The sequence below is a fragment of the Psittacula echo genome, assembly GCF_963264785.1.
Source record: "Psittacula echo genome assembly, chromosome: 6".
NCBI classification, from domain to species: Eukaryota; Metazoa; Chordata; class Aves; order Psittaciformes; family Psittacidae; genus Psittacula; species Psittacula echo.
The window spans coordinates 61,975,645-62,002,688 of record NC_137743.1 but is presented as its reverse complement, the minus strand read 5'-3'; the positions used below and the strand labels follow the sequence as shown (position 1 = coordinate 62,002,688).

The 27,044-nt window shown below is 37.9% G+C and overlaps 1 protein-coding gene across 1 annotated transcript; it reads left to right on the top strand.

The window, feature by feature from the left end:
• Window positions 1-1,805: 1,805 nt before the first annotated feature.
• On the top strand, window positions 1,806-26,531 carry LOC308223269 (secretory phospholipase A2 receptor-like; the record flags this gene model as incomplete). Its single annotated transcript, XM_080622024.1, is given in 24 exon segments — window positions 1,806-1,815; window positions 3,421-3,502; window positions 8,568-8,727; window positions 8,732-8,738; window positions 9,937-9,962; window positions 9,966-10,139; window positions 10,433-10,578; window positions 11,079-11,163; window positions 12,086-12,218; window positions 12,689-12,724; window positions 13,260-13,417; window positions 14,658-14,722; window positions 15,110-15,213; window positions 16,552-16,694; window positions 17,500-17,617; window positions 18,496-18,626; window positions 19,178-19,322; window positions 21,650-21,888; window positions 22,422-22,590; window positions 23,956-24,096; window positions 24,509-24,625; window positions 25,015-25,191; window positions 25,857-25,886; window positions 26,123-26,531. Coding segments are annotated over 24 exon segments (2,814 nt in total). The 3' UTR covers window positions 26,341-26,531.
• Window positions 26,532-27,044: the final 513 nt, after the last annotated feature.

Below are 27,044 nucleotides of genomic sequence, written 5' to 3'. Positions count from 1 at the left end.
CAGCCAAGCCAGGCTATTCCCATTGGAAAGGAATATAAAATTTGCCTGCCAGCCTTCTCTCTGGAAGAAATAGGAGATAACCTCTTTTCACTTTGAAGGACATGATACAGGCAGAACAGATCCAGTTCAGTTACTTTCATTCTTTTAGTATTGTTTTTGTGAGCATTCCGCAGCTTATAGCAGGCAGCAATGCTGGATGCAATGAGAGTAACAGCTTGGATTGGTTAGAAATAACATTTCAGTGAGGACACCCTATTGGAAAGAAATCAGTTGCCTTTTATATGCATATCTCTGCTGCTGTAATTGTTCTGAGTCTAGAAAGCCCCACTAATACTTGAGTTTGCAAGAGAAAAATGATCTTAACACACTGGCCAAAACAGCAATAAAGCTGAGATGCTCTTTTCCTCTGCTAAAGAATAGGTGATTAGCAGGATAGGGGTTCAGCTAGTGGCAGTAGCCTAGCGCAGGGGGTCAAATGGGCTTCATATGCACTTTTAGGCCAGCACTGCCTAGGATTAAATGGTGCCTTAAATTGCACCATTAGGGAGTTGGCTCAGAAGTATGCATGTTACCTTGTGTCAAGAACCAGGCTGAACAAGTCACAGTAACTTCACTTAGGCTCTCAATCTTGTGTTGGAGCTGACCTAAGGGACAGAAAAAATACCCACCTTTTTCTATTTCAGCAGCTACATTATAAAAGTAGAAAAATGACTGGCTTATATTCCCTTCAAACTGATACAAACTATATTTATCCACTCCTGCACAACATGGACTTTTATGAAGTTTTAGTTTGGTGTGAGAGAAAAGCCATTGGTATCCTGCAGGGATTGCTGGAGATTTAGGGTCTTTCGTTGTTAATCAGCATGAAGTTAATTGCAAAGCACAATTTGCACCTATTTTTTAGGTTAATACACAGCATCATCTAGGTTTTAGAGGCAGTTCCAGGAATGTAGCTCAAAGAATACGCTGGCACTGGTAAATCCATTTTTCACATCAGTCCATAGGATGGATTTTAAATGCTTTGCAATGAGGAGACACACACCTGAAGTGCAGCAAAAAATTCACATTCATGTGTAAATGCCCAGTTAGCTGGAAAACGTTGTTATGTTTGCCGGCCAGTAATTGTAAATTAGGAGGTAAGCTGGAGAAATTCTTGACCTGACACACTTGACTGGTTTTGTTGTTATTATTATTACTACATAAAAGCCAAATACAAATTGAAAAATTGCTCTAGTTCCTCAGGTAATTACTGCTGATCCTTTTGAAATGAGTGTCTCAGATTTTCTTTTTAGTAGATATTCCTCTGTGACAATCAATTGCTCAAACTACACTAAGCCTGTAGGTAATGATATGGAGAGGAGGGTTAAGCAATATCTGATTCATAATTGGAAAGAACAATCACAGAAAATAAAATCCTAAAGGCAGATTGCCAAAAGCCACTTAGCTGCTTGACAGCTGTGAATGTTTGGCTCACAGTTTTCCCTCTGGAGTGATATGGGGCATTTAGGTTCTTTAAAGGCTCCTTAGTGATATCTTTAAAAGCGAAAGACTATTCAGTATGATAAGATCACACTGGTGTGATCACACTATCACACTAATGTCAGAAAAATAATACTGGAGTTGAGAAAAAAACAAGAGATTTGTTGGTGGCTGATGCTTTTTTTCCTAATGGGAACACTACCAAATGAAATGTTGTTGCCCTTGGATTTCATGTACTTAGTCCATATACTCTGGGCTAAGATGTTGTTTGTTGGTGCTGCACTGTCAACCATTTCAGGCTCAATGTAGCATCCCTATGGTGATACATGCGGAAAGGTAGTGGCACAGTCTTGCCAAAGAACATTGCACCATGATTTCATAACGTTGTTCATGCAGGTAAGTTGGGGTCTGAGTCCATCCCTCTATGTAATAACGTTATTTTCATAAACTTTCCAAGTTCTGTCTTAAAATCACTTTTGTCAGCACTACTTCTCCGTGAGCCTTTTCCAAACTCTGACCTCTGGTGGTCAGACATCTCTTTCCAGTTTTGAGCCTAAATTTATTTCCGAGTTGTGGTTCCTTCAGAAATTACATCCTTTTTGCTTAAATGGCTTCTCTTTCAGGGGATTTAGTCTTCTAATGTATTGTAAAGAATAATTATATCTTTTCCCTCTCCATCTTTGTCAAGGCTAGACAAGAAAATCCTTAATCCTTGCTAATAGCCTAAACTCCAATTTCCTCAAATATTCTGTATTCCTTCTCTGTATTTGGTACAATATGAATTTATAGAATAGTACTCTCAATGCAATTTTACAACAGCCCTATACTATGGCATCAATATTTTACTATTACTGTCAGACCACTTTGATCAGAGCGCCTTTTCCTCAGATCTATTACAATAGGGTTTCACATAGTCTGATTTCATAGAAAACTCATGGTTTGCTGCTCGCAGCCGACACCATCATTCAGAAAAGTGTCTGTTGCCTTTCTTGGGCAAGTGAATTATCATAAACTTCATTACATAGCGCAAAAGTGGTATTTTGAGAAGTAGAGGTTGCATTACAAAACTAACCTTGCAGTTAGACTAGCACATATTTCCTAGTATTATAATATCTATAACACAATGTATAGTATCATATATAATAGTATCAATAGTAAAAAGTACGGTAAAGGCTGTTACTGCAGATGTAAATATTTGCATTGTAAACCCATTTTTGTGGGCAACTTTGTCTCTTGGAGCATAGCTGAAATGTAAGCATCCCCTGCTTACGAAAAAATGAAGAAGTAAAATCTAGAAAAAAAAATACAGTTCTGATTGTGATCCTGTAAAATGGGATAAAATATCTATTGCCATTCTTTTATGCACGCATTGGAGTCAGTGGTGTTATGTGCTCATTTATGTCTATGCTTCTTTTACGAAGGTACATAATTGAAATACATGTCCATGCTTGGTTTACTTAAATCAGTGACAAATTTGAGGGAAACAGAAAGCCAGTTATTCTGTATGAGTAGAAGTTTTTGTGTGGCTTAGGGGAGAGAGCATATTTGAGTCGAGGGTGTAGAGAGAAATGACTCAAGATGGATGAGAGAAAGAAGCAAGCCAAATGAACACTGTGTGTGATTCTGGAAGAAAAGTGTAGGAAAGAAATCTTTATATCAAGTGACACTGATGAAATGATGATTCAGCAAACAAAGGAATTGCCCAATTCCGTTAGTTTTCTTTGTGCTTGGGTAAAGACAACCTATAGATATTCTTAAAGAAAATACAGAAAAGGTTCCTAGCCATTAATGCCCATTTTTTCTTTGAACTGCTGCAGCTTGTAGTAGTAAACCTTTGGTTTTACTCCTTGATCCTAAATAATGCTGTGACATAGGTCAGTCTTTCTATTAAATGAGCTGAAGCATATACTTGGCTTAAGATTTTTTCTTGTTTATTTACAGAAATGACAGATGGGTATGGATTGGAATGGATAAGAGGAATCCAGATTCTCTGGGAACCTGGCAATGGAGTGATGATAGACCCGTAAGCTAACTTCTAACCAGGAAATGTCATGTCCTGATTTGTTTCAGCTTGGACTGCATTGAAAGTAAATTGATAAATATTTTAATTAAAATATGGCAGGTCCTTCAACAGATGAATAATTCAAAAGAAGATTGTTCATTTAAGAGCTGCCATCCAGGCAGATTTCCAATTAAAAACATATCTTTAATAAGGTTGACCTGATTTCTGTCTCTATTGCCTTAAAATATTTTAACAGAAATACAGTAGAATCATAGAAACAACTAAATTGGAAAAGACCTTTAAGATCATCAAGTCCAACCTTTACTCTAGGACTGCCAATTACACCACTAAACCATATTGCTGAGGGCCTCATCTATATACAGTTTTTGAACACTTCCAGGGACAGTGATTTCACCACTGCCCTGGGCAGCCTGTTCCAATGCCTGACCACCTTTTTGGCGAAGAGGTTTTTCTAATATCCAGTCTAAACCTCCCCTGGTGCAGGTTGAGGCCATTATCTCTTGTCCTATCGCTTGTTACTTGGGAGAAGAGACCGACCCCCACCTCACTACAACCTCCTGTCAGGTAGTTGTAGAAAGAAGCCTCTCTAGTAGTAGGAAAAATCTGAGAGCTGGTGGAGAGAACAAGACGTCTTTAATGCCATAACAGAGGGGAGGCTTTATCAGTTCATCTTCTTATATGTCAGACTGTTCCAAAATCATCTTCCTCACTGTAACTGATTTATTTGCCTCAAATTGGGAATTGTCCACCCCACCCCCAATAACAGGTGCTCAGACTCAAAACTGATCCAGTAACTGCTATTTAACAAGAGGAGAGCAGTTTGAAGGGGACACTGTGAATATAGTAACCTCCTTCACCTACCTGTTAGGTATAGATATTTTCTTTCACTAAATGATAAAAAATTCTCCTTACTGGAAAGGTCACCAAGAATGAAGTCAGATTTTTAGCTTGATTGTAAGAAATAATCTTGAATAGGAAAGATTTCTTCTTTTGAGCAGACGTGAGAATAATTTTGGGTAACAAATTGCAACAGATATTTCAATAATAAGCATTGGTGAGGTCCTGTGTGCTACAAAAAAACACTAAAGAAACAACATCGCAAGAAGATACCTCCTTGTGTAGACTGACCTTAAGCCCTTTACGTAATAGTCTCACAAGCTAGGCTAGCATGGAGAGTTATAGTTGAAATGTTATAGTTGTATCTGCTAATTTTTTGCAAAATAAGTTTTTGCGAAAACCGTGGTGTGGTGCGGGATTATCACCACCATGTAAGCATCCCATTGTCTGCAAACCCTGCACTAACAATTGTGCCAGCTCTTAGTTTTATGCATGGGACAGCACATCATTTTTCACCTGATGAGAGGATTTAATTAGAAATGCATGATGGTTTGATAGCCTTTACTGAAAGGGTTTTGTAGTGTTCATAGCATGAAAGTACATTCTTTTAAGCAGCTCCGTTGCCACCTTTCTTCATCACTACTGCTTATGAGACAATGCTTTGTGAAATTAGCAGCCTGCAAGCTCTCTTTATGAAATTTCTCCCAACAAGAAGTTGTCTGGAAGGAAAAATTCCGAGGCAGGAGAAATCAGAGATTTGACCTGCTACACCTCCAGCCTTTTCATGACCTATTTGTTATTAGGATATCTGCTGGAAGAACAAGATTATTCTGAGAAAGGGAGGAAGGTCCTGTGGAACCACATCAGCTTTACCTTAACCACATCCTGCAAAGAATTTTGTGGGAATGATTTATCTAGCACATGCTTAAGACAGTGCTGCAAGATTTCTGGGAGCTTTCTGCAGCACAGTGGAAAGTATGAGCTGCTTCTTCTAGTAGGTGCAGGGGTCAATTTACTTGTCTTGAGCACTATCCCTTTGTGTTGCTGAATATTGTAGTTTAAGCCAGTCAGCAAGTCAGCCACGCAGTTTCTACTCTTCCCTCCGCCCCCGGAGGGATGGGGAGGAGAATCGAAAGAATGCAACTCCCATGGGTTGAGATAAGAACAGTCCAGTAACTAAGGTATAACACAAATCACTACTGCTGCCACCAATAATAATAATGATAAGAGAAATAACAAGGGAAGAGAATACAACCGCTCACCGACCAGTACTTCGCCCCCACCCCACTATGATCCAGCCCTTCCAGGTAACTCTCAGTTACGTCCTGGGCATGACGTCCTATGGTATGGAAAACCTCTCTGGTCAGTTTGGGTCAGGTGTCCTGTCCCTGCTTCCTCCCAGCTTCCCCTCCTCCCTGGCAGAGCATGAGACTCACAAAGTCCTTGGTCAGGGTAAACATTCTGACCAGCAACTGAAAACATCGGTGTTATCAGTATTATTCCCAGGCCGAAAGTCAAAACCAGTGCTGCACCAGCTACTAAGAAGGAGAAAAAGTGACTGCTGCTGCTAAACCAGGACACTGAAGAATAGTAATTCCTGAACGTTTTAGAACATTTTAAATGAAAATTAATTTTGACATTGACTTATTCTTGGTAGAGACTGGAGCTCTTTCCTTATGGGTTGTAAAATACTGGAGTGTTTGTTCTTTGTTTCCACAGTTAATCAAACAGCGAACAGAAGTGGTGGCTGAAGTTTATTGATTATGGCTACAATTATCATTCATTTCCCCAAAACGAAACAAAACAACAGTTGTGCAAAACACTGAAGAATATGCCCCCCTTCTTCAATCTCAAATAGGCAAAGAGATTTTCCCACCCTTGGCACAAAAAAATCTTCTTGATTTCAGTGCCAAATACTCCTGAAGTTCTAAGTGTCCAGATTAGAAGTCTGGATGGAAGAGATGTGGTCATAAAAATTCAAAAAGGGGATATTTTTATTCATAGGAGGTTGACAATATATATGTGTAGAACAATACATTAGTCTAGGCTGACTAAAATACTAAACACTTCTTCCTTGCTACAGCTGTAAAAGATGTAATGAGAAATGTTTTAGGACTGCCAGAGAATGTGTCCTGGTATGGTCTGGTCTGATATCATTGTATTAGGGATCTAAGTACAATTCACATTAGAAGGGACTTCACCAAGTTGCAAGGACAGCTGTGAGAGACTCCAGGTTGCATTGGGCTTTATCCTAGGGAAAAAGATGATTCATGTTCCTTGGAAATCTTGGCATGACTATGATTTGCACAACTTCTTGAGATACGAATCATTGGCAATTACTTCTTTCAGAAATGGACTCTTCCATGACTACTTTGTTTCCAATTTGGTACCCTATGATGTGGGATGGCACCCTTAGTTCCATGGTTCTATTTTGTAGCTGTTTACCAAGTGAAAGCATTTGGCAGCAAGACACAAACCACTCGAAACATTATGTTTCAGCCTTGTCACTTTTCTGATCTATTGAAAGCTGTAATTATCAAATTAATATTATGTTTCTGTCTTCCTGTATTTTGGAAAATGGCCTTGTCAGTCAAGCAATCATTTATATGCTGTTATTTATAGCATGATTGTGCCCTTCCCCACAAATCTTTTTCTGTTTGAGTTATTTTAAATGTCAGGGCATCTCTCCTTTTTAGAGCGCCAATTTATTTTTGGTCGAGTATAAATTTTTTTGGAGTTACCAGGTTTACATGCTTTAATTTGCAATCCATGGGAATGATTGCATCTTTTATTAACTGCAGTTGCTATGCATCACTGAGCTGTATGCCTTCAAGTATGATGCTGATAACTGTAATAACGCTCAATGCTTAGAGCATAAATAGTGAATCATACCTCTCCTTATGCAAGGTGGATTTTCTGCAATTAGTTAAGCACATGTGGAGGTAAAATCAATTCCCACTATATTCATGGATGTCAATAAGGAATTTTGGGACTGTGCTGTGCTAAGATTGCACAGACAAGTTTCATAGCCCATTAGATTCACATAAGCATAAGTCTACTGGCTCCACAGAGATAAATGAGTCAAGTTTAGCTGTTGCTATATTGCAGCAGAGAGCAGTTGCTCTCTCCCAGTCATGTGTTTAATTAAAATTATAGAATATGGTTTTAATTTAATGAATAGAATTCTTAACATAATTTTGCAGTTAGTAAAAAAATAGCAAATATAAGAAGATATGAACCGAAACTGAAAGAAATATATATAAAAATACACTGGCTGAAAATAATCCTTATTAATTTTTTCTTTTATATATTTTTCTAAGGTGTTACTGATAGTTTGGTAGTTACTTCTAACTATAAGTATTAGCATAATCTACTAAAATTTTAATTTGAATTTTTTTTTCTCCATGGGAATTTAAACAGGTTTTTCTGTTCGTTACAGACAAATTGAAAGTTTTGAATGTATTCCAGTGTTTAACCACTTAGTCACTGGATTTCTTTCTTATGTATAGGAACTGCTGGTAACCAGACAGAGCAAGTCCTTAACAAAACACTGAGCTATTAGTGTACTTGGAAGATATATTGGAAAATTAAAATAGATTTGATTTTTATAACCAAAATGTATATCTTTTAATCTAAATTAATTAATATTTTATCCATGTTTCTATGTATGCATTTTATACGAGTTCTTAGTAACTGGAGGGAGAGAGTAAATTTTTGAAAGCAGCTGAGGTCTGTCCTCCCTTGCTTTGTTCCTATTTACTTGTATTCAAGCTTCAGCAAAGGCTTTCTTCTCTGCAGATGTCCAGATGCTTGTGTTTGCTTTGCTCTCTTTGTGATTTTCTTCTGGGCAGAGCTTTTTCTTTTCTTTCTTCTGTAGCTTTTTCAGACTCTGCCATCTTTTCTCCTTCATACAGGGAGTTTATTTTTTTTATTTGTGCATCATTAATATATTATTTCTTCAGATCTTGTAGTTCAAGCAGTGATCTTATATCTCAATCTACTGTCTCTTTTATGTGCCCATACGCCATAAAAAATACCAGTAAAAATTGTGATTTATGCTGCAGACTTGTGCCTGAAGTTCCCCTCAGCATTCTATACAGAAAATTGAGTACCTCTTATATGTTTTCTTTTCTCACATAATTTATATCATTTCATGAGAGTTGTTCACTGAAATACCAATTGATCTACTTTATTCTAACAAACCTTTTGTCTTGACTATTTTATTAAGGTTTGAGCAAGCTTTTATCAACAGCATGATCCAGAGCATGGCAAAATCTGAGAGCACTTATTTTTGGACAGGCTTGCAAGATCTTAACACAGGAGAATACTTTTGGCTGAGTACAGCAGGAAGAAGTCACTCGGTGAGCTACACAAACTGGAACAAGTACTAGCCACATGAGTAACATGCCAACAATAAAAGAAATGGCTGGGAGGGCGGCAGTGGGCTCTTTCGCCTGTCACCAGTGGCTTAGCAGTGGCTGAAGAGTCCCGGTCATTTCCTCCCTGTCTGCTCAGGAGAGCAGAAAGATGGCTTACATTTTCTGTTGACTCTGTAACTTCCTACCATGGATTGATTTAGATGAGTTGTGGAGAGGCCAGAGCTTCCTTCTCCGCTTTCCCCCTGGGTGCTGTTACTATGGGCTTCCAGCCTGTGGCAGGCTGCTGGCTGTCACTCTCCCCACCTTCTGTTGTGGCTGGGAGAAAATTAACAGCCACGCTGTCCTTGCAGACACAGCAGAGCCTTGACATTTTTCTTTTTCTGTGAGATGTTTTTCATACTTTTTTTCTTTGGCCTTTCCAAGGAGGCCATCAGGGCTTCCTGAGACTGGCAAAAAGGTCCCAGAGAAGTAATGAATTTTCTTCAGGAACAGTCAGTTTTCAATTTGCATTTCATGTGCAAAAAAACGGCAGAGATTGCCTTTGATACATTTCTGTCAATAACAGCACTGTGTGGAAGTATCTTCTTCTCCTTTAGTTTGCTGATAGTTTGTTTGCTTTTTGTGTGAGAAACTTGATTTATAGTAAGCCCTACTTAGCAACAGCTGTTCTGTTATCAGCAATATTCTCTCACTAAATCCAAAACTCAGCACTGTATCAGAATCTGAAAAGAAAATTAACTTTATCCCAGCCAAAACCAGGACAGCTTGTTTGATTTTGTGTCTTTTATAGTAATCCAAGAAAATGTACCAAGAAGACAAAAAATGAAAAAGTGTTGTTCAACCTTTGAAACATAAACCTCTTAGCAGTACCTGAGAAAAGAAACATAGAAAATAATAATGAAGGCACTCCATTTCACTAATTGTTTCTCATTTTTGGACTCATAATTTATTGCTTTACTATAGCAGTTTGCAAAAGTACTATTTGAAATTACATTTCATCTCCTATATTTTGTGAGCAGAAGCCTTCATCATCGTTCATTTACAAACTTGTCAGCCAAGACAATCTTATAACTTGTTGCTGATGAAACCATTTGCTACTTTCATAAGTTCATCGAGGATATATCCAGAACCCAATGTCAATAAAACAGTTACTTCACCAAAAATTCACAAAATTCAAGTGCTTTATTCTGAGACTCAACACTTGATTCCCTTTTCTAGGCCATTCTGGTGGATGTGTGGCTATATGAGGGCAGCAGCCCGTTGGTTACTGGGAGGTGAAAAGCTGTGAGAACTTCAAAGCAATGTCATTGTGCAAGCAAAAAATCAACTCTTATGAAGAACCTGAACTTACTTTTCAAAAGCATTTGAGTTCCTGCTATTTTGGATGGGAGTCAGAAGCTCATCTGCTCAGCTGCTACAAGGTATGCGACAAACTTGCTTTGACTTCTGATTCTACACATCAGCTGAGGGATAGTCTGTTCCTAAAACATTTTTGGTAAAGCGTTATTTCTTTCAGCCAGCAAACAAAAGTTAATTGTTACCATCCGTTGCTGCTTTTGAAAGTGAATGGAAGTCCTAAGAATCAGAACTATATTTGGAATTTATATGGCTTTGGTGTAGGAAAACCTGTGAATAATATTTGATTTTTAGGGGTTTCTGAAACAACTGCTCTCCAAAATCAACAGCATTTATGACAGTGTTTATTTTATTGCAGGTATTTCACAATGAAAAAGTTCTAATGAGAAGAACATGGGATGAAGCCGAAGCGTTATGCCAAGATTTTGGAGCACATCTTGCTAGTTTTAGCAATATCTATGAAGAGATATTTTTAAACAATTTATTATATACAATTTTTGATAGGTAAATCTAGTTTTTTAATGCCAATAAGATATATCTTGATAATAGTAATATGTAAAAATAACCCACAACTTTGATTCTTCCATCCTCTTTGCCAGTGGCTGAAGAAGTCTCTACTCTAGCATGAACTTGGAAATGGGTGAAAATCGTATTAGCAATACTGCAGTGTGATTCTTTTTGAAGATGATCTTTACAGTAGCTGTTGAGCAACTGTAAATGTCAAGGTGATGTTCTTGTGAGCTAACATTCCCCATTGAAATGGAGGTTTGGCAATTTTAATCCTGTTTTAAATGTTTTCATCTTTTAAAATATAATTCAACATTTCAGTAGGAAAACCAGAGTTTACTTCGAGGATACTAAAATGTTAAGAAATACCTTGTAGAATGATCCATTGAATTCAAGAAGAAATGACTATGAATATTCACACTATTTAAAAGGTAATTTCTGATCTAGTTAAGGAAAAAGGACTTGAGAAATTACATTTTTCTTTGTTTCTATCGTAGGACAGAAGAAAGACAGTTCTGGATTGGATTTAGTAAGAGAAACCTGGTTTCTGGAGGGACATGGCAGTGGTCTGACAGAACACCTGTAACTATCTGCATACTGTATATTTCAGTAACCGTTCAAGTCATATGTGAGCATAAGTTCACAAAAATAAGCCTTGTGATCAAATGTTGGCTAGGAAAACTGTTTGGTTTTCATGTCCACATAGTCCAAGTAATTGTTACAATAGGATTAATAGTACACAACTGTGAAAATAGCAGCCTGTGCAAAAGGGCTGTGCAACTGTGAAAGGAATTTGGTAGGACTATGAAGTTCTGCAGATGTGTGCTTCGCTGCAAAGCACATTGTGTTTAACCCAGGACATATGCAGAGTGAACACGTGTGTGCATATACATACATATATTTACATATATAGACATGCACACACATTGGAAAGCCTTTGAGCTGTGCTTACATGCTTTTTTGTTCTATGACTGTTAGGTTCATGCCTGCATTCAGAGCTAAGTCTTTCCTTTTTTAATACCACTTTTTATTTTGCATCCTTGAGCACTAATGGTTATTACCTGTGGTTTAAACATCAAACAACTGAAGAAGGTAATTGGATTTCAGCCTCAGAGAGCAGTGCCGCCTCTGTCATTGTTACTTAAGTCATTTTGGACTGCCAGTGTATAGTTCAGTCATGCAACATGTTGAACCAAAGCAAAGCTGTTATATGTGGGCAACTACTGCTAATCATGTCAAAAAATTGTTAGGTTTCATAGCTATTTGATTATTTTTACAAAGATGAAGTCTGATATAAGATGGGAAAGTTGAGGATGTTGATAGAACATGGCTGTTGATCCTAGTTCTTGGTTTCTACCACCATAACTGAAGTGGACCTCTAGCTGTTGCTTATGATTTTCTTACCATAGACTCATCTCCAAATGCTTCATTTTTTTCTGTATTGAGATTTTTAAATGCTTCATCTGGAATTGCTGGCAAAAGATAATGAATGTGTTGTTTTCAGGTTGTTTCTTCGTTTCTGGAGGGCAAGTATGTTGAAGATGATTCAAGAAACTGTGGTGTGTTCAAAGTAAATAGAACGGTCTTCCCAGCACACTGCAATGAAAAGCGTGAATGGATATGCAAAATACCAAAAGGTGAAATGTTAATTAACATACATTGTCTGTTATACCAATTACTTGCAATTCAGGAGAGTCAAGGAAAAAAAAAATACCTAAAAGCCTGCTTTTTAGCCACATCTGGAGTTCTCCTTGTTGGTCTTCTACGTGAAATCATAGCGAAACTATATGTGAACAATAGGGTTTCTTGGCCAGTTAGCATGTCTAACATCCAGTCAGTTTAAAAACGGATGGCAATGATTAGCAGTTAGTTATCAGGAGTTAATCAAATTTCTTATTTGTAAAGCTTACTAAAAATGTCGTTTAGTAAATGTGGCATTTATTTTATTGTATTCCAGGTTAAGCTCTTTTTTTTGTCCCTAAACAAGAATAGCAATATTCAGAATGATTTTTATTGAATCCTTACCATGCAGAGAAAGCAATTTCCATGAAACACCTCTTTACATTCTAAATCAGCAATGTTTTAATGTATCTATGTATTTTTGCAGGTGTTAAACCAAAGAACCCAGATTGGTACATAGCTGGTATGAAAACGTTTTCTTTTTCACATCTTGAAACATTGTAACTTGGAAATACAATTCAAGTCACTAGCAAAAATAACTAAAATGTCCTGAGTTAAGAATTTACATTAAAGAATTTTGTAGAAACTAGTTGCTACTGATCAAAATCTGCACTCCTTTGCTTAGGAACACTGAAGCGTCAGATACTGCTTCGATTAGGTAAAGGAATGTTGCCAGTAATAAGACACGAGTTTGATAACCTCTCCCTTGCATTAGAACTGCCTTTTTGCAATGGTTGGGCAACTCTTTTAATATTACTGCACTACAGAATGATTTTTAAACATTTACTCATAGTGCATTTTTAGTGCTTCCCCTCCTCCTATCCTCCCCTCCCCCCCTCCCCCCCCCAAATTTGTGTGTTAAATATGGCTCTGCTGTTAATTGTGGCATATTTGTCCTCTGACACATGGCTAAAAGCAGGCCATGGTGGTTACAAAGAATAAGACTTGAAATGAGTTTTTACCGCTGCACACCTTTGACACTTTCCATTGTTTTCTAGAACTGCCGTGGTCATATTATCAAGGAGCAGAATATCTCTTCCATGTCAGTCAAACGGACTGGGAAACGTATGAGTTTGTCTGTGGCTGGCTTCGCAGTGGAATGGCAACAATAAATAATTCTGGTGAACAAGCCTTTATTCAAAATAAAATTAAGAAGGTAACAAAAACTACCCCTTTGAAGAAATAAACCCTCGGGCAGTAACTGGCTATTTTCCACTGTGTCTTTTGGAGTGTCTGGTTGCTGGTTGCTCCAGACAGAATCCCAAACACATTTTACTCTAGAAATAATTCCTTTGCTGTCTTCATTTCCCACATCCCTTCCTGAAGCCCTATTTAGCTAAGGAAGCCAGTAACATATCAGAATCATCTCTGCTAATGTGCAGGTGCGTGGCTCTGCCTCAAAAGACCCTGGCAGTTTTTAGCATGGAATTTGAAATCACATTTTTCACTATTTCTTCAAAAACTGTAATGTGTAGGCTGCGTGCTGTGATTAGGAAAACAAACTCAAGGAGCAGGCAATACCAAGTTGGACAACATTCCTGAATCTTTTCTTTGTCAGAAATGTGTAATTCCTTCATTTGTGACTGCTCTATAAGCTGTAGGCTGTTGAAATCCTAACTGCAACTCCAAGGACAGTGTGGGTGCCACAACATAGGCTGCACTTCAGTTCTTTCTGGGGAAAAAAAATTATGCTTTTCAGGGTGGCTTTTCCAGTATCCTGCACATTCAGAACTTTGTTGTTATTGGCAGCTCTTTTCCAAAGACCCCAAAACTGTGACTATTGAGTGGCTAACCCTGAAAGTAAAGCCTGTTCATAGCTTAAGGCAGAATCAAGTCAGCACAGTGGGTGTTTGAATTACATTATTTCTGTGATTTTCCATAATACTTTGCCTTTTAGGAGTGAAGGTCTAGAGCCTTCCATGAGAGCGACAGTCGGTCTGTAAAGGATCTCTAGGAATCTGTTGCATGAGATATACAAACTCAGTAAACATTTATAGAAAATGTCTTGGAAACATTAACAACCAGCAGTATATTAATGCTAAAACGAAATATTTGCTACTGTATTTTTTTAGAAATTGTGGAAAACCAAATTCTGGTCTAAGTCTACAGTCCTTTTCAAGCCAGATGGGCTGCAAATTAATAAAATCGTAAATTCCTACTTTACAGCAGATACATCAGCAGTCCAGTGGAAACGGGGCTAAATAACGCTCTGCTTACATGAATAACCTTACTGAAGTGACATAAATTAACATGGGCAGGATTTAGCACCTGTTCTTCCCACTGGAACAGAATAGAAATGCTGTTAGTCGGAATACAGAGTCTGAGTTTAGAGTTTGTTAATGCTTTGGTAAGAAGGCAGCAACAGCTAAACATATGGCAAAATGTTTTTTTTATAGCTATCAAACAGTGATGTTCACTGGTGGATTGGATTGCACGCCGAAAACTTCAGTGATGAATTTCGGTAAGAATACCTACACTTCAGCTGCCATCAGTAGCACTTGGCATGCCCTGTTTGCAGGCTGCCATTCAGTCTGATGCACTAAAATGGTTTGATAACTGAGTGGGATATCCAAGAGATAACTTTGGTTCTCATTAAATATCATTCAGAATATATTACAGTTAATTTATCTCTGTGTTACAGTATTTCTTCCAAAAGGGTTATAAAAGAGGCAAGCCAAATGCATGAATATCAACCTTGTTGTTGTTGGTTGTCTGATCTTTTTTAATGCTTAGTTAATAAAGGGGCCCTTTTTACCTTGAATCTCCTTTACAAATGCTTGTAATGGAAGGTATATTTTTAGGTAAAGATAGGAGAAAGTGTAACTTCACTCTTAACATTTCTGTGCAGCTGGAGAGATGAATCACCAGTAACATACCAGAACTGGAATGAAGGGAGGGAAAGAGATCAGGAGAAACCAGGGAAAAGATGTGGCTTCATTTCATCACAAACAGGTTTATTTCTTATTTCCTTTTGCTGCTAAGTTGTTGGCCAAAGGGGTTGTATATATTTTATAACTGCTCTGAGGAAGTGCAATCTGTATTCAAGTCCATGGTTATAATTCTCATAACTGCTTTCATGGTTATGAAAAGAATAATGAAATATCATTAATATGCCCAGAGACTAATCTGTGGGATTTAAAAGTATATTAATAGTTCCAGTTCTCTAATATAAAAATACAAAGATTCCAGTGATACTGATACTTTAGTTTTACTTAAGAATCTGTTATGTGGCACAGCAAAAATGTTAATGCATTGCTAGTTTTCACAGTTAGTTTTCACATAACCAAATGAGCCAGATGGGCTGAGCAGCAATTTTTCCTACATTTTTAAACTGTTTTTACATCAGCATACAACTTCAGATACTCAGGTTTCTAGCTTATTTCTGATCCATCAAAGTCATGTCCCGTGCCCCATCTGCTGAGGGATTTTGAGGTACTGTGTTCGTGGTGCTAGCCTTTACATCACCACACAGCTCTGTGTTTTACTATAGTAATTAAAAAATAAAGTACAGTGCTGCTGGTTCCAGTGATTTTTAACATCTCACGGTGTCTGTTTTCTGATGATCTGCAAGTCATATGCTAAAGTAAACATGTCAGGTTCCATGCAAAGAAAAAATACCCAGCTTTGTATTTGTGAGAAGAGCTGGAAAAAAGAATTCCAGTTGCTGCTCCCTTGTAATCTCAGCCTCAAAAGCCAAAACTGAAAAGATTTAAAACCTTCTTTTTTTTTTTTTTTTTTTTTTCCTCATGTAATCTTGGGGTTTGGTTCATGGCTTTCAAATTGTTAAATTTGGCGTTACTATAGCTAATACCAGACAAAAGGAAGAGATGCCCACCCTCACCCCTCAGCTGGCCAGCAGATGGGAGCTGGTCAACAGCTTGTTCAGTGCACTGAAAAAGTATTTTCCTCCTAAGCAGGTCAGCATTTTATGTCAGTACCTGGATCTTCCAAAAATTTTCAATGTCAAGGCAGTCAAACTATTTTATCTGGAAGGCATCATTTCTATGCCTTTTTTTTTTTTTTTCAAATACATGACAATACAGGCATGTGTTATGTGACTCAATGTAGAGGAATTGGTTAAATTTAATGAAATCAAACTGGGGATAAAAGTATGAGCCCCATGGACCATCAGATCCACTGTAATGAGATTTGTCCGAATGTGTTTGATATGGAATGTCATCTTACTCAACCACTAAAGGATACCCTTCTTAACAATGTCTAAGCTACCTAAGGAAAAACCCGTTCCAATTCTTAAGCCGGTATTGAACTGTGATTTTTCTTTTTACACAGGACTCTGGGGTGACGAAAACTGTACTGTCTCTCTTCCCTGTATTTGCAAACGTAAATTTGCATGGAAAATAGAGAAAGAGATCCCAAAAGACCAGAACCAACAAGGAGTATGTCCCAAAGGCTGGCTGCACTTTGGATTAAAAGTATAACATTTTTTCTGCTGTTTGATTATTCAAAATGATTTCCATGTTTATGGCAGAAATGGGACACTTAAAGATTATTTAATATTTGAAGATTTTCTCCCTTTTTGAAAGCAGGGCCCTTAGGTTTTAACTACTGAAACAGTGATACAGAGGTTTGCACTGATTAAGTAGCTTTGCACAGAGAATAAGGTGTCTTAATAAGGTGTCAAAAATTTTACTTTAGTTCAAGGAAATGAATACTCAGATATGCAAAAGCTATCTTAAGTGTATTTGTGCGTTTGGCATAAAAAAACGTGCTTCATCCTCTCTTTTCCACTTACGACAATTTGAAGAGTCTTTTATGTTGTCAAAAGAGATCTCTGACCCCTTGTTGAACTAAATGGATCCCTAACTGCTGTCATCCTTGATAAGATGCTTTTTCAAATAGGGTTCATCGAAGATAATTATAAAACAAAGTCTATTTGCAATTGAACATCAAAAGGCAATTATTTCATCATGCTTCTCATAAATACAGGTATTCCTTAATAGCAGTATGCATGGAGGTGGGCAGTTTATCACAGTGCTGAAGTGCAGTGACCACAATGATAAATTTAACCCAGATTGCATTTGCCTTTAAAGAGCAGATTTGAATCCAAGCCTGATCGCAGCTAAAAACTGATACCAAGCGTGTTGGAGAGGTCCATTGCAGAACAGAAACTAATGAAATATTTGATATTAAATGAAATGTTTTGGTGATTACTTTTGGTAATTGATAAACAGTTTTTAAAACAAACCCTATTTTTTTTGTTTTTTGTTTTTTGAACAGTGCTTTTTGATACAAATTCCAAAGGATCCAGAGCATCTAAGGAACTGGTACGCTGCACAAGTGTTTTGCAGTAGCTATGGTGGGTCACTTGCTTCCCTTGAAGATGAACTGGAACAAGGTTGAGTACTGAAAATATTGTTAAATAAATAAAATTTCTTCTTTGTTAGGATGCTGTGGTAAAGTTTCATCTTGGATAGTGATTTAGGAAAAAAGATCATTCAGATCCTACTCATGGTTCCACTGCTTTAAACAAATTAGCATTTCTCTTTCCCGATTTCCCAAAATATAAAGGTTCAAATATTCACTGAGCAGTGTGACAGGTACATTTTGAGGAGTAGTTAAAAATTCTTTGTGCTTACTACCATGCATTAAAAATACAAAAATATAATGGAATGCTCATTTAAGAATTTGATATGTAAAATTTCTACATTATGAATGCAGCGTCATACTATTATGAAAGCAATCTCTTTTTCTTCCTTTAATAGCACTTAAAAGCTGAGCTACAATACAGCCCATAAGCACAGTGCTAGACTGGAACTATCAGAACTAAATGCCAGTACTTTGGGAAGTATTTATATTCCCTATTTATAAAAATCTGGGATTGAATTTCATACATTTGTAAAATCACTTATTTGGAGGTGGGAGGAATCTCACTGGCTGTCTTTAGTTGAGAAATCTTACTTTCAACTAAAACTGAGCAAAGCTTTTTCAATGGGACAGTACCCTGAACTAATACATAAATTGTTCAAGCTGCTGTAAACATTTCTGGAAGACTTCTTAGTTAATGGACTAGACCTTAACCCAACAGAAATTAAGCAGCTTGACTGAATTTATAGTTAGACGACACTGAAATACTGCTCATGTTCTTACTTCCTAGTACCTATGTAGTGTGCTTGATTAGTAATGAAATTTTTCAGCGCTTTAGTGTGTTGGAAGAGACTTCATCTATCCATAAGTGGTTATCAGTTAATATTTTATTCCTGTTTCATTTTCCAGCTTTCATAACAATGAATCTATTTGGACAGAAAACTAATGTTTGGATAGGTTTCCAGAGTGATGATTATGAGAAGTGGGTAAATGAAAATCTTCCAATGTATTCCAACTGGTCTCCAGTTGAAGTAGTGCATGTGAGTATTTCCAGGGGGTTTAGGGACAGCACGAAGTTGGTTTAGCCGTCAAAATCATGTCCCAAAGACAAGGCCTAACTTGTTAGAGCAACTTCGTCTTCTCTTAATTTTTTCAGCTTCAGACAGCTGTGGGCACAAATTTATGGGTATAACTACAGGTAGCAAAAAAGACACCATTGAGACAGTTATTTATGCAATTTGTGGCTATAGTCATATTCTCTTGTATTGCTTTTAAGCACCAAAGTTTGAATTATACGGTTAGTACCATATGCTGGGTCTGAGCAAAATTTAGGAATAAGATTATGAATTTCATATTTCTATTGTTCAACACAGTGTTAATCCATGCTTGTCTTAGCATTTCAGTTTATTCAGTGAAAGTAAGCTTATTGTTTTAAATTCTCTTTATTTGTATATGTATTGTATGTTCATTGTTCTACCTAAATATTTGTAATACTGACTTTCAGATAATTATTCTTCCAACTTTACTGTAATAATTATCTATTGTTTTTACACAGTGTCTTTTTTAATATAAGGCTCTGTATTGATTGCAGAGACAGCGCTATAACAGTGCAAACGTCGAAGAACAACTTCCACTATGTACAGTGGTATCAAATAACCCTAATTTTTATTTTACGGGAAAATGGTACTTAGAAAACTGTCAGAAAAATTTTGGGTTTGTCTGCCAAAAGGATCAGGGTAAGGCTTTGTTTTGCTTTGCTTCTCTTTTCTTACTATACTGAATTCATTGTACTTTTTTTTCATCCAGAAGCAACTTGTTATAGGTGTCTGTAAAACCAAGAACATAAGAGGTTTCTAAGACTGTTTGATATTTAGACAGACAAGCTCTACAGTAATTAATTAATAGCTGTGATATAGAATTAATTTCTAAAAAAAAAAAAAGTTGTTTTCTTTCAAACTTTGAGCTTTTTGTTGCCTATCTTGGAATCAGGAATAGAGATGAAATTTCATGTTTTCTGTCATGGCAGCAGAGTTACTGCATGAAATCACAAAAGGAAAAATGAGGGTAATTTTGAGGAATATATGATTATTGGGGGGGGATTTGCAATGTTAAATTGGAATAGACTGTAGAAAATATATTTCTCCAAACAGTGCCAATGGGCAGGTTGATCAAATAGAGTCTGGCTTTTCTTTTCACACTTGTCTAATTTTATTACCATAAAGTTCCCTTGTTAGGAGCACGAAGCTTTTGCGGGGACCATGCATTGTTTGGTTTCCTCCAGTCGCATTCCTGTATTACCTCTGGGATGGGGAGCTGCTGGGTTCCCCAGGGTGCTGGCGCAGCTTTGGAGCCATCTCCCAGGGGCAGCTGCAGACCTGCCAGTGGGAAGCTGTCAGGACATGTTACCGGAATAGATCAGCAGCAAATTATTAACTGTAAGCAAAGGGGGGGGGCTGTAATCTGAGCCTGTACAGAGTGTTCTTGGATGCTGTACATACTGCAGGTGTGGTTTAATATGCTTCATCTTCATATATCACCTCTTAGTTAAGCTCTGAGTCTAAAGAAACGACCTCTCCTGCTGGCTGCCTAGGAGGTGTGGGAGAGTGAGTCGAGAAGTAGAATAAACAAATACAAACTCTGGGCAGTGCTCAGGTGTGGTTGTAGCAAACCATAGCCATCATTTATAGTGAACTGCAGTTACGGGGAATGCTGGAGTAATCCTGCACAAGCTGTAGAAAAAATAAATAAATACATTTTCGTGCTGGTTTGTTTCATTTACCTCCTGATCGTTTGTATTTTAACCCCTTGCTGCTCTGTCGGGCAGATGGAAAAGGCATTCAAAGGCAAGAAGGAAAACTATTGCCATAGGGCAGCCAGGCTACAGGGCACTGGGGGGAAATGGGGCTGCAGTGGATGCTCAGGACACACCCCATGTTTTCCTGGCTGGATGAATGTAAGATGTAAATGTATTAGTGCCTGGAAAGAGGAACTAGTGCTTTGCTTCTGCCATCCTGCCAGCATCCCATTTCCCCTTTTTATAATTATTTTCTATAGGAAACTAAAATGAAATAAACCAGCAGCTGATCTGAACTGAGTTCTGATCTCTTAGTGATGCTTGGCTTAGGATTGTGGCAGCGTTCTACTGCATTCCCTGCCTTTTCATTTTTTTCAAGCAGTGACGTGCACTGTGAAAGCTGGAACAAAATAGAGTGCTTCAGTTAGCTCAAGAGCAGAACTTTCCTTGCTTAGAAATTTCTAATTTTAAATGATTTATGCATGACAAATAATGAATTAATTTACTTTTTTAAGATACTTGACTCTTAGTCTTAAGGGGAGCCCAGTCTAAAAACCACTCCAGCTCATAGTACCCCACTTCAGTTTGTAATCACAGAGAAGTTTTATAGACAGAGGTAATTAATCCAAACTGACAAACAGGATTAAAACTGAGGCATTGCTTTATTTTAATAGTCTTGCTTAAAGTATACTGTGAGCATTCATCATATTAGTAAAGGAATTTGCCTCCTGTAGGAAAGCAAGCCACAGCAGCATCGCAGATGGGGCTGGGATGGAAATGGTCTCTTTCTCCTGACCTTTTATTCTCATAGGAGACTCTCTATTTCTTAAATCTAAAAAGTCCACTGCTGCCCTGCATTTTTTTTTTAGACATTGCTGTGTTAGTTTATTATCAAAAAGAGACTGAAGTCTCTATGCACAAAGGATTTCTCTTCAAGTGCCCGTACTGTGGTCTTCCATACATTTGCTCATGGATAGTAAAGATGAGCTCAAGAAGCTCCCAAGCACTTGTACCACAAACTGCAGTTTGTCATCCTCTCATTGTGCCAGTGCAGTCATTTGTGAGGCCAGGCTTTGTGCTGTAAACTGATCTTGGAAATAACTAAAAATAATGTGTCAAAAAAGAAGTAATCTAAATTACATGCAAGGTATCTGGGGTAAGAGCACTCTGCAGCCCACTGTGGCTGACCAGATCCCAGGTGATTTCTTACTGACTTTCAAGCTGCTTGTTTTAAAAAATGAATAACTCCTTTCTTTTTGTTCATAACAGACACATCCAGACATGTCATCAACTCATCTGAAACGTACCCTGTGCCGGATACCTTAGAATATGGAAACAGAACATATCAACTCTTACGTGGGAATTTTACATGGTCTTCGGCTTTAAAAACCTGCATGGCAAACGGCGCAGAGTTGGTCAGCATCACAAACCAGTATCACCAAGCTTTCCTCACAGTCATTGTGAATCGCCTGGGATACAACCACTGGATCGGCCTGTTCACTTCAGATGTATGTAGTGGATTCCCTGGCTGTGAATTTGTTTCTGCAAAGGAGTGTTTCCAGAAGCAAGCTAATGAGCTGTGTCACTCATTTGAAGTCACAGGAAGTCTGCATCTGGAAATGAAACCCGGGAAAATTTGAGCCCTAACAAGTTTTTTGCAACATAATGTGTAAATCTAATGACAGCTGGTTTGGTGCAATGACTACTGAAAACTAAAAGCCATAGAAAACATTTTAAAACACAAAAAAATCCCTGGTAGGGTCAACAATGAAATTATGTTGCTTCATTTGTAGTGGCTCAATGGCCCAAATAACCACTAGCTGAAAACAGCCGGTTAGATGTAGTTTGTGGTCTCCCAGAAGTAAGTTGTGAGGATCCTTGGAACTGCTTTTTGTAGATCCTTCTAGATCTACCAGCCATCGGAAAAGTAAAAGCCATTCTGTAATAGTTGGGGAGGATGCCACCAGAAGATGAACTTCTGTGGTGCTAAAGCCTATCAGAAAAACCTATAAGAAAGTTAACCTGAAGTTTGTTTTGGCAGAATGGGCTTAACTTTGAATGGTCGGATGGGACAAGGTCTTTGTTTACCTTCTGGGAAGATGATGAGTCACAGGCCTTTGGCAGCTGTGTTTACATCGATACGTGGGGGCACTGGAAAAGTGCTAACTGTGAAAGACTTCTGCAAGGAGCCGTTTGCCATGTGCCACCTAGTAAGTCGGAGTTCAGTTTTGTATTAATCTTTTTGTAGTTGCACATGTGTGCATTGACAGTGGAAGTACATGAAAAGAAACTCATTAGTTAGAGGTTAAACAGTGATGATAGTATTATTCAAAACTTAAATATATTTCTAGCATTTCCTTGCTGCATCTCCTATTTGTGAAACCATTTTTTCCCCATGAAATATTTGCCATAAGGTCTGGTCCATAGGGAAATGGAAAGAGCACTTTCATAATAGAAAAAGACACAGGAAAATTACTTCGTCTCTTCAGTGAACACTATATTATCTGTGAAAAATGATGATTGCTAATAACCTAGCTTGAAGGGAAATAAATTCAGTTTGCTGCAACTAACTATAGGATGGAAGAAGGGAAACATTTAGAGAGAAGTGAAAAATTAGTCACATCTTCACTGATTGCACATAAAATATTTTGCAGCTTTTTTCTGTAAAGATAAGAATATTTTGCTGTATCCTAAACCATGTGTTTCCTGCACTGCTCTGTCCATTACCTGGGCTTCATTTGAATCCAGAATTCTGGTCTGGAACTCCATTCAGTCCAGGACTACAGAGTCTTTGGCAGCATCCGGTTCCCAAAATAGTTCTTGTTTGGTGGTATTTATCACCAAGGGTTTGCCTACAGCTTTTTATAGCTTAAGGATCTGTTGAGAAGAAGGCTGTTTTGGAATCCTTCAAGACAAACATGATTCCTTCACATGTTTTTTGTGACTAAGCTGGCTAATTTTCTAATTTGTTTATGTCGAGTTCTGTAATCATATACAGCCTAAGGTTTATGTAGGGGGTTTTTTAATGTGTTTTGTGGCAAAGTAGGAAGTGTGTGAGAGACCATAGGTAACACAGCCAGATCTACAGCACTGCCAAAAAGGGATGCTGCAGTGAGCTGATGGAGTTGCCCTGAGTCAGAGGAATTTGCTGCAGCATGTTGCCCACTGGAAAGGCTGCCTGCTGCTTACTGGGGGAAACCCTCCTCTGTGCCACGGTATTTGGCATCAGTTATGTGTGCAATGCAGTCCTTGGAAATCCCCAGCCCTCTGAGAGATGCTGGGAAGCCCGGATTGCTCATATGTGCCTGTAGTTAGCTCATGACTCCCATCTGCACAACAGCACCAGTTAGACTGTCCTGGTACTGCTGTTGCAATCCAGCAAGGATTTTGATCAGAAATAAAGCCGGCTTTACAATTCTGATACAAATATATACAACTGCTACATTTTCACTTGGAAAAATAGAGGCATGATGCAATAACATGCTTATTAGCGCTACTCCAAATCAGAATGTGGAATGTTATATTAATGTGTATATTGTTGTGCCAATAAAGCTGTGCTGTTATTTCTATCACAGAAAAGAAACTCACTGTCTATAAAGGCTTATGTTCAGAAAAAAGTGTTCCCTGGATCAAATTCAAAAACAGTTGCTACAGCTTTTCCACAGTTCTGCAGGGCACAAGTTTGGATACTGCATATGAAGTCTGCAAAAATCAAGGTAACTATTTTGTAGCTACAAAATATCATTGTGATACATATTATCTGGAATTACTAAAATCATGGCATGAGTTTTCGCTAGTTCAAGATGCTGATAGTGAAGTTCATAAGCCAACTACAAAGTTGGATGCAGTTTACATTAAAAAAATTAAGTTCCTTTCCATCCAAAATATTGATTTCTGGAATAACACATAAAATTAGTTTTTCCCTTCAAACTTTTTAAAAATCATGTGAGAACAGCTTTGCATCAGCCTGAGCATTCTCGCATTAATTGCAAATTTAAGAATTTATAATGTATAACCAGATTTTTCCAAGCTTTTCAATTAAGGCTCGCACTATTAACATTTTGAAATGCAGTATTACATTTTAATGGCACAGATTGTTTGAAAGCTTGTTCTGTGTTTAATTTGTAGGATCAAATCTTCTAACTATTCAAGATGAAGACGAAAATGCTTTCATTTTGGAAGAATTGCACAGTTTTGGTTATTCTGTGCAAATGGTTTGGTTGAACATCCTGCTTGTTACAGACAGTAGGTTTTGACAGTGGGTTTTGGTTATTTTAATGCTACCATCTTCCTTTGAGGGTTTTTTTTATTCTTATTACCTGTTTATGATGTAGTAAAACCAGTCAAGCTTTCTTGTAATCGTTACTCCTTAGTATACTGAATACTCAGTATGAATGTGTGTATGTGAATGCCTTTATCTTCGTCTTAAAGATGCACTACAGGCTGTCTTATGTCAAATACATAGAATGTTTTTAAATCCTTCATGTAAAAAAATGAAGTGATATAGTGGTCAAACAGACAAAATCCTGGCATTCTGTAATAGTCTTTTTTTATGTGAGGGTAAGTCCAGCTGAAGCAGAGATATTTATCAAAATGCTGTGTATTTTATAATGATTTATGACTTCTGCCGGTAGATGAGACAGTCTCCTGGTTTGATGGTTCTCCCTTAAATTACTCCAACTGGGGCATCAGGGAGCCTGAATTTGATCATCTCAAAGGGAATTTCTGCGTCAGCCTGAGGACCACAGATGGTGTCTGGCAATTATCTTCATGCAGAGAAAAAAAGGGATTTGTATGTAAAATGGATGCAGGTATGTGCTTCCATAAAAGAAGGCAGTTGTGTCCTTATAACCGTTGTTTTACATGTTCCTCGTTGCTTGCTTACTTGCTCTTAGTTTTCATGAATAATTCCATCCCTTGGTATTATTAAAAATAGAAAAACCCCATCTGTGGTACCCTCCTTTTGAGGAACCTGGGCAGCCGTTGTGTTATTGCTGACTGCAGTAGACTTGCTGTTGTATGGGTGAGCCATGTGCAGAGCATCAGGTTGACCTCCCCAGACCCCGTATGATAGGAAAGCCACAAAGACACTGCATTAGTAGGAATGCGAGTCTGTGAGAACTGGAGTGTTTCCAGAGCCCACTCCAAGTGCCTGAGTTGGACACAGTAGCTACCACTGCAGGCTTCTGCTCATGCATTTATACTTTAAAAAGTGGATAAATACTGCTCCTCATCCTTGCACAAGTATCAGTTAATATATCCTGCCAAGTTTAAGGGATTTTAGGGAACAGATTAGATCATGTTTAACTTGGCCATTTGGAATCCTGTTGACATGGGTCAAATTAAACAAAGAACAGTCTGCTCTTGTATGGTTTTAGATAGATTGTCTTCTCAGTATCAATTCTACAGTGAGTATGTATAACAACTTCTGTTATCTCTGTGGGCAATTTTATGATGGTTCTGTATTTGATTTCAGATATTGATGCAACAGAACCCTCTGAAAATGGTAAGTTCTCTCTGTACTTTCTTTTTTTCTTTTTTTTTTTTTTTTTATGAGAAGTAACAAAATATTTTGAGCTGGTATTTTGTGAGGTAACATTTTTCACTGTTAAACTTGTAATTTAAAATGTGTGACATATGGGGAGTAATAATATGTTTTCCATAAAACATCTATGTGTTTATATTTAGAATTATCTATTATAACTATATTTTCTTTTGAATAATTTCTGTCTTTCCTTTCAGCATCAGACCATGGACTTGTCGCTCTGGCTGTTCTTGTGACACTGGTGATGCTGGCTGCCATTTCCCTTTTTCTGTGGTGCCTCTACAAGCAGAATAACCAGCTCTTCCGCAGGATACTGTGGGTCAGAAACGCCTATTTGCCACAGATCAATGCTGATGTTCCTGCTTTGGAAGAAAGCATCCTCATTTCTGATTTTGAGAGAAGTGACAACAATTAATTGTTCAGAATTAGCAAGCGGTCACATCTTCCGTGTGAAACTCCATGATCTGCAGTGGTTTTCTCCTTCTTGGGAGTTCCCCCAGGGCACCCATATCCAGAGAAACTCTTGCAGTCATTCATATGAATACCATAGGGGCTCCCTCCCTTGGAGAGCTTTTGCTTTGTGTTAGGATGAAGTGAGGATGCAAGGCAGAACCACTGAGAAATTGGCTCCTTTGGGGCAAGCCAGGAACTGAAGACACTCCCACACTATAAACTTCCAACTGCTCATGTGGGGCAGTCATGTCCAAGGCCCCAGAGCAGCAGGCATTCTCATGAAACCTTTTCCTTTGGGAGCGATTGGGCTTTTGTTTTGTTTTTGTATGTTGCAGAATCTGCTCATGAGCCAGCATTAAAATTTGGCATCGAATTTAGGAACTCTGAAACATACCCCAAGGATTATGGGATAGATTTTATTTTTTTAATAGCCATTCCTTCTGCAGAATGAGCAGTTACTTTTCAGACCGTGGATTCTTGCCAGGTGGATTTTCAAGCTTGCAGAGAGATGAAGTCACTTTTGAATTGAAGGTGCCAGAGTTTTGGTAGTTTGGCCTGTGATACATATTTCGTGTTATAAAACAAGTTAGTCTAGAGATATAATGGCATCTGGGCTTTGTCATCCCCAAGTTAATATATTCATTTGAGGTGCATCCAGTGTCCTGA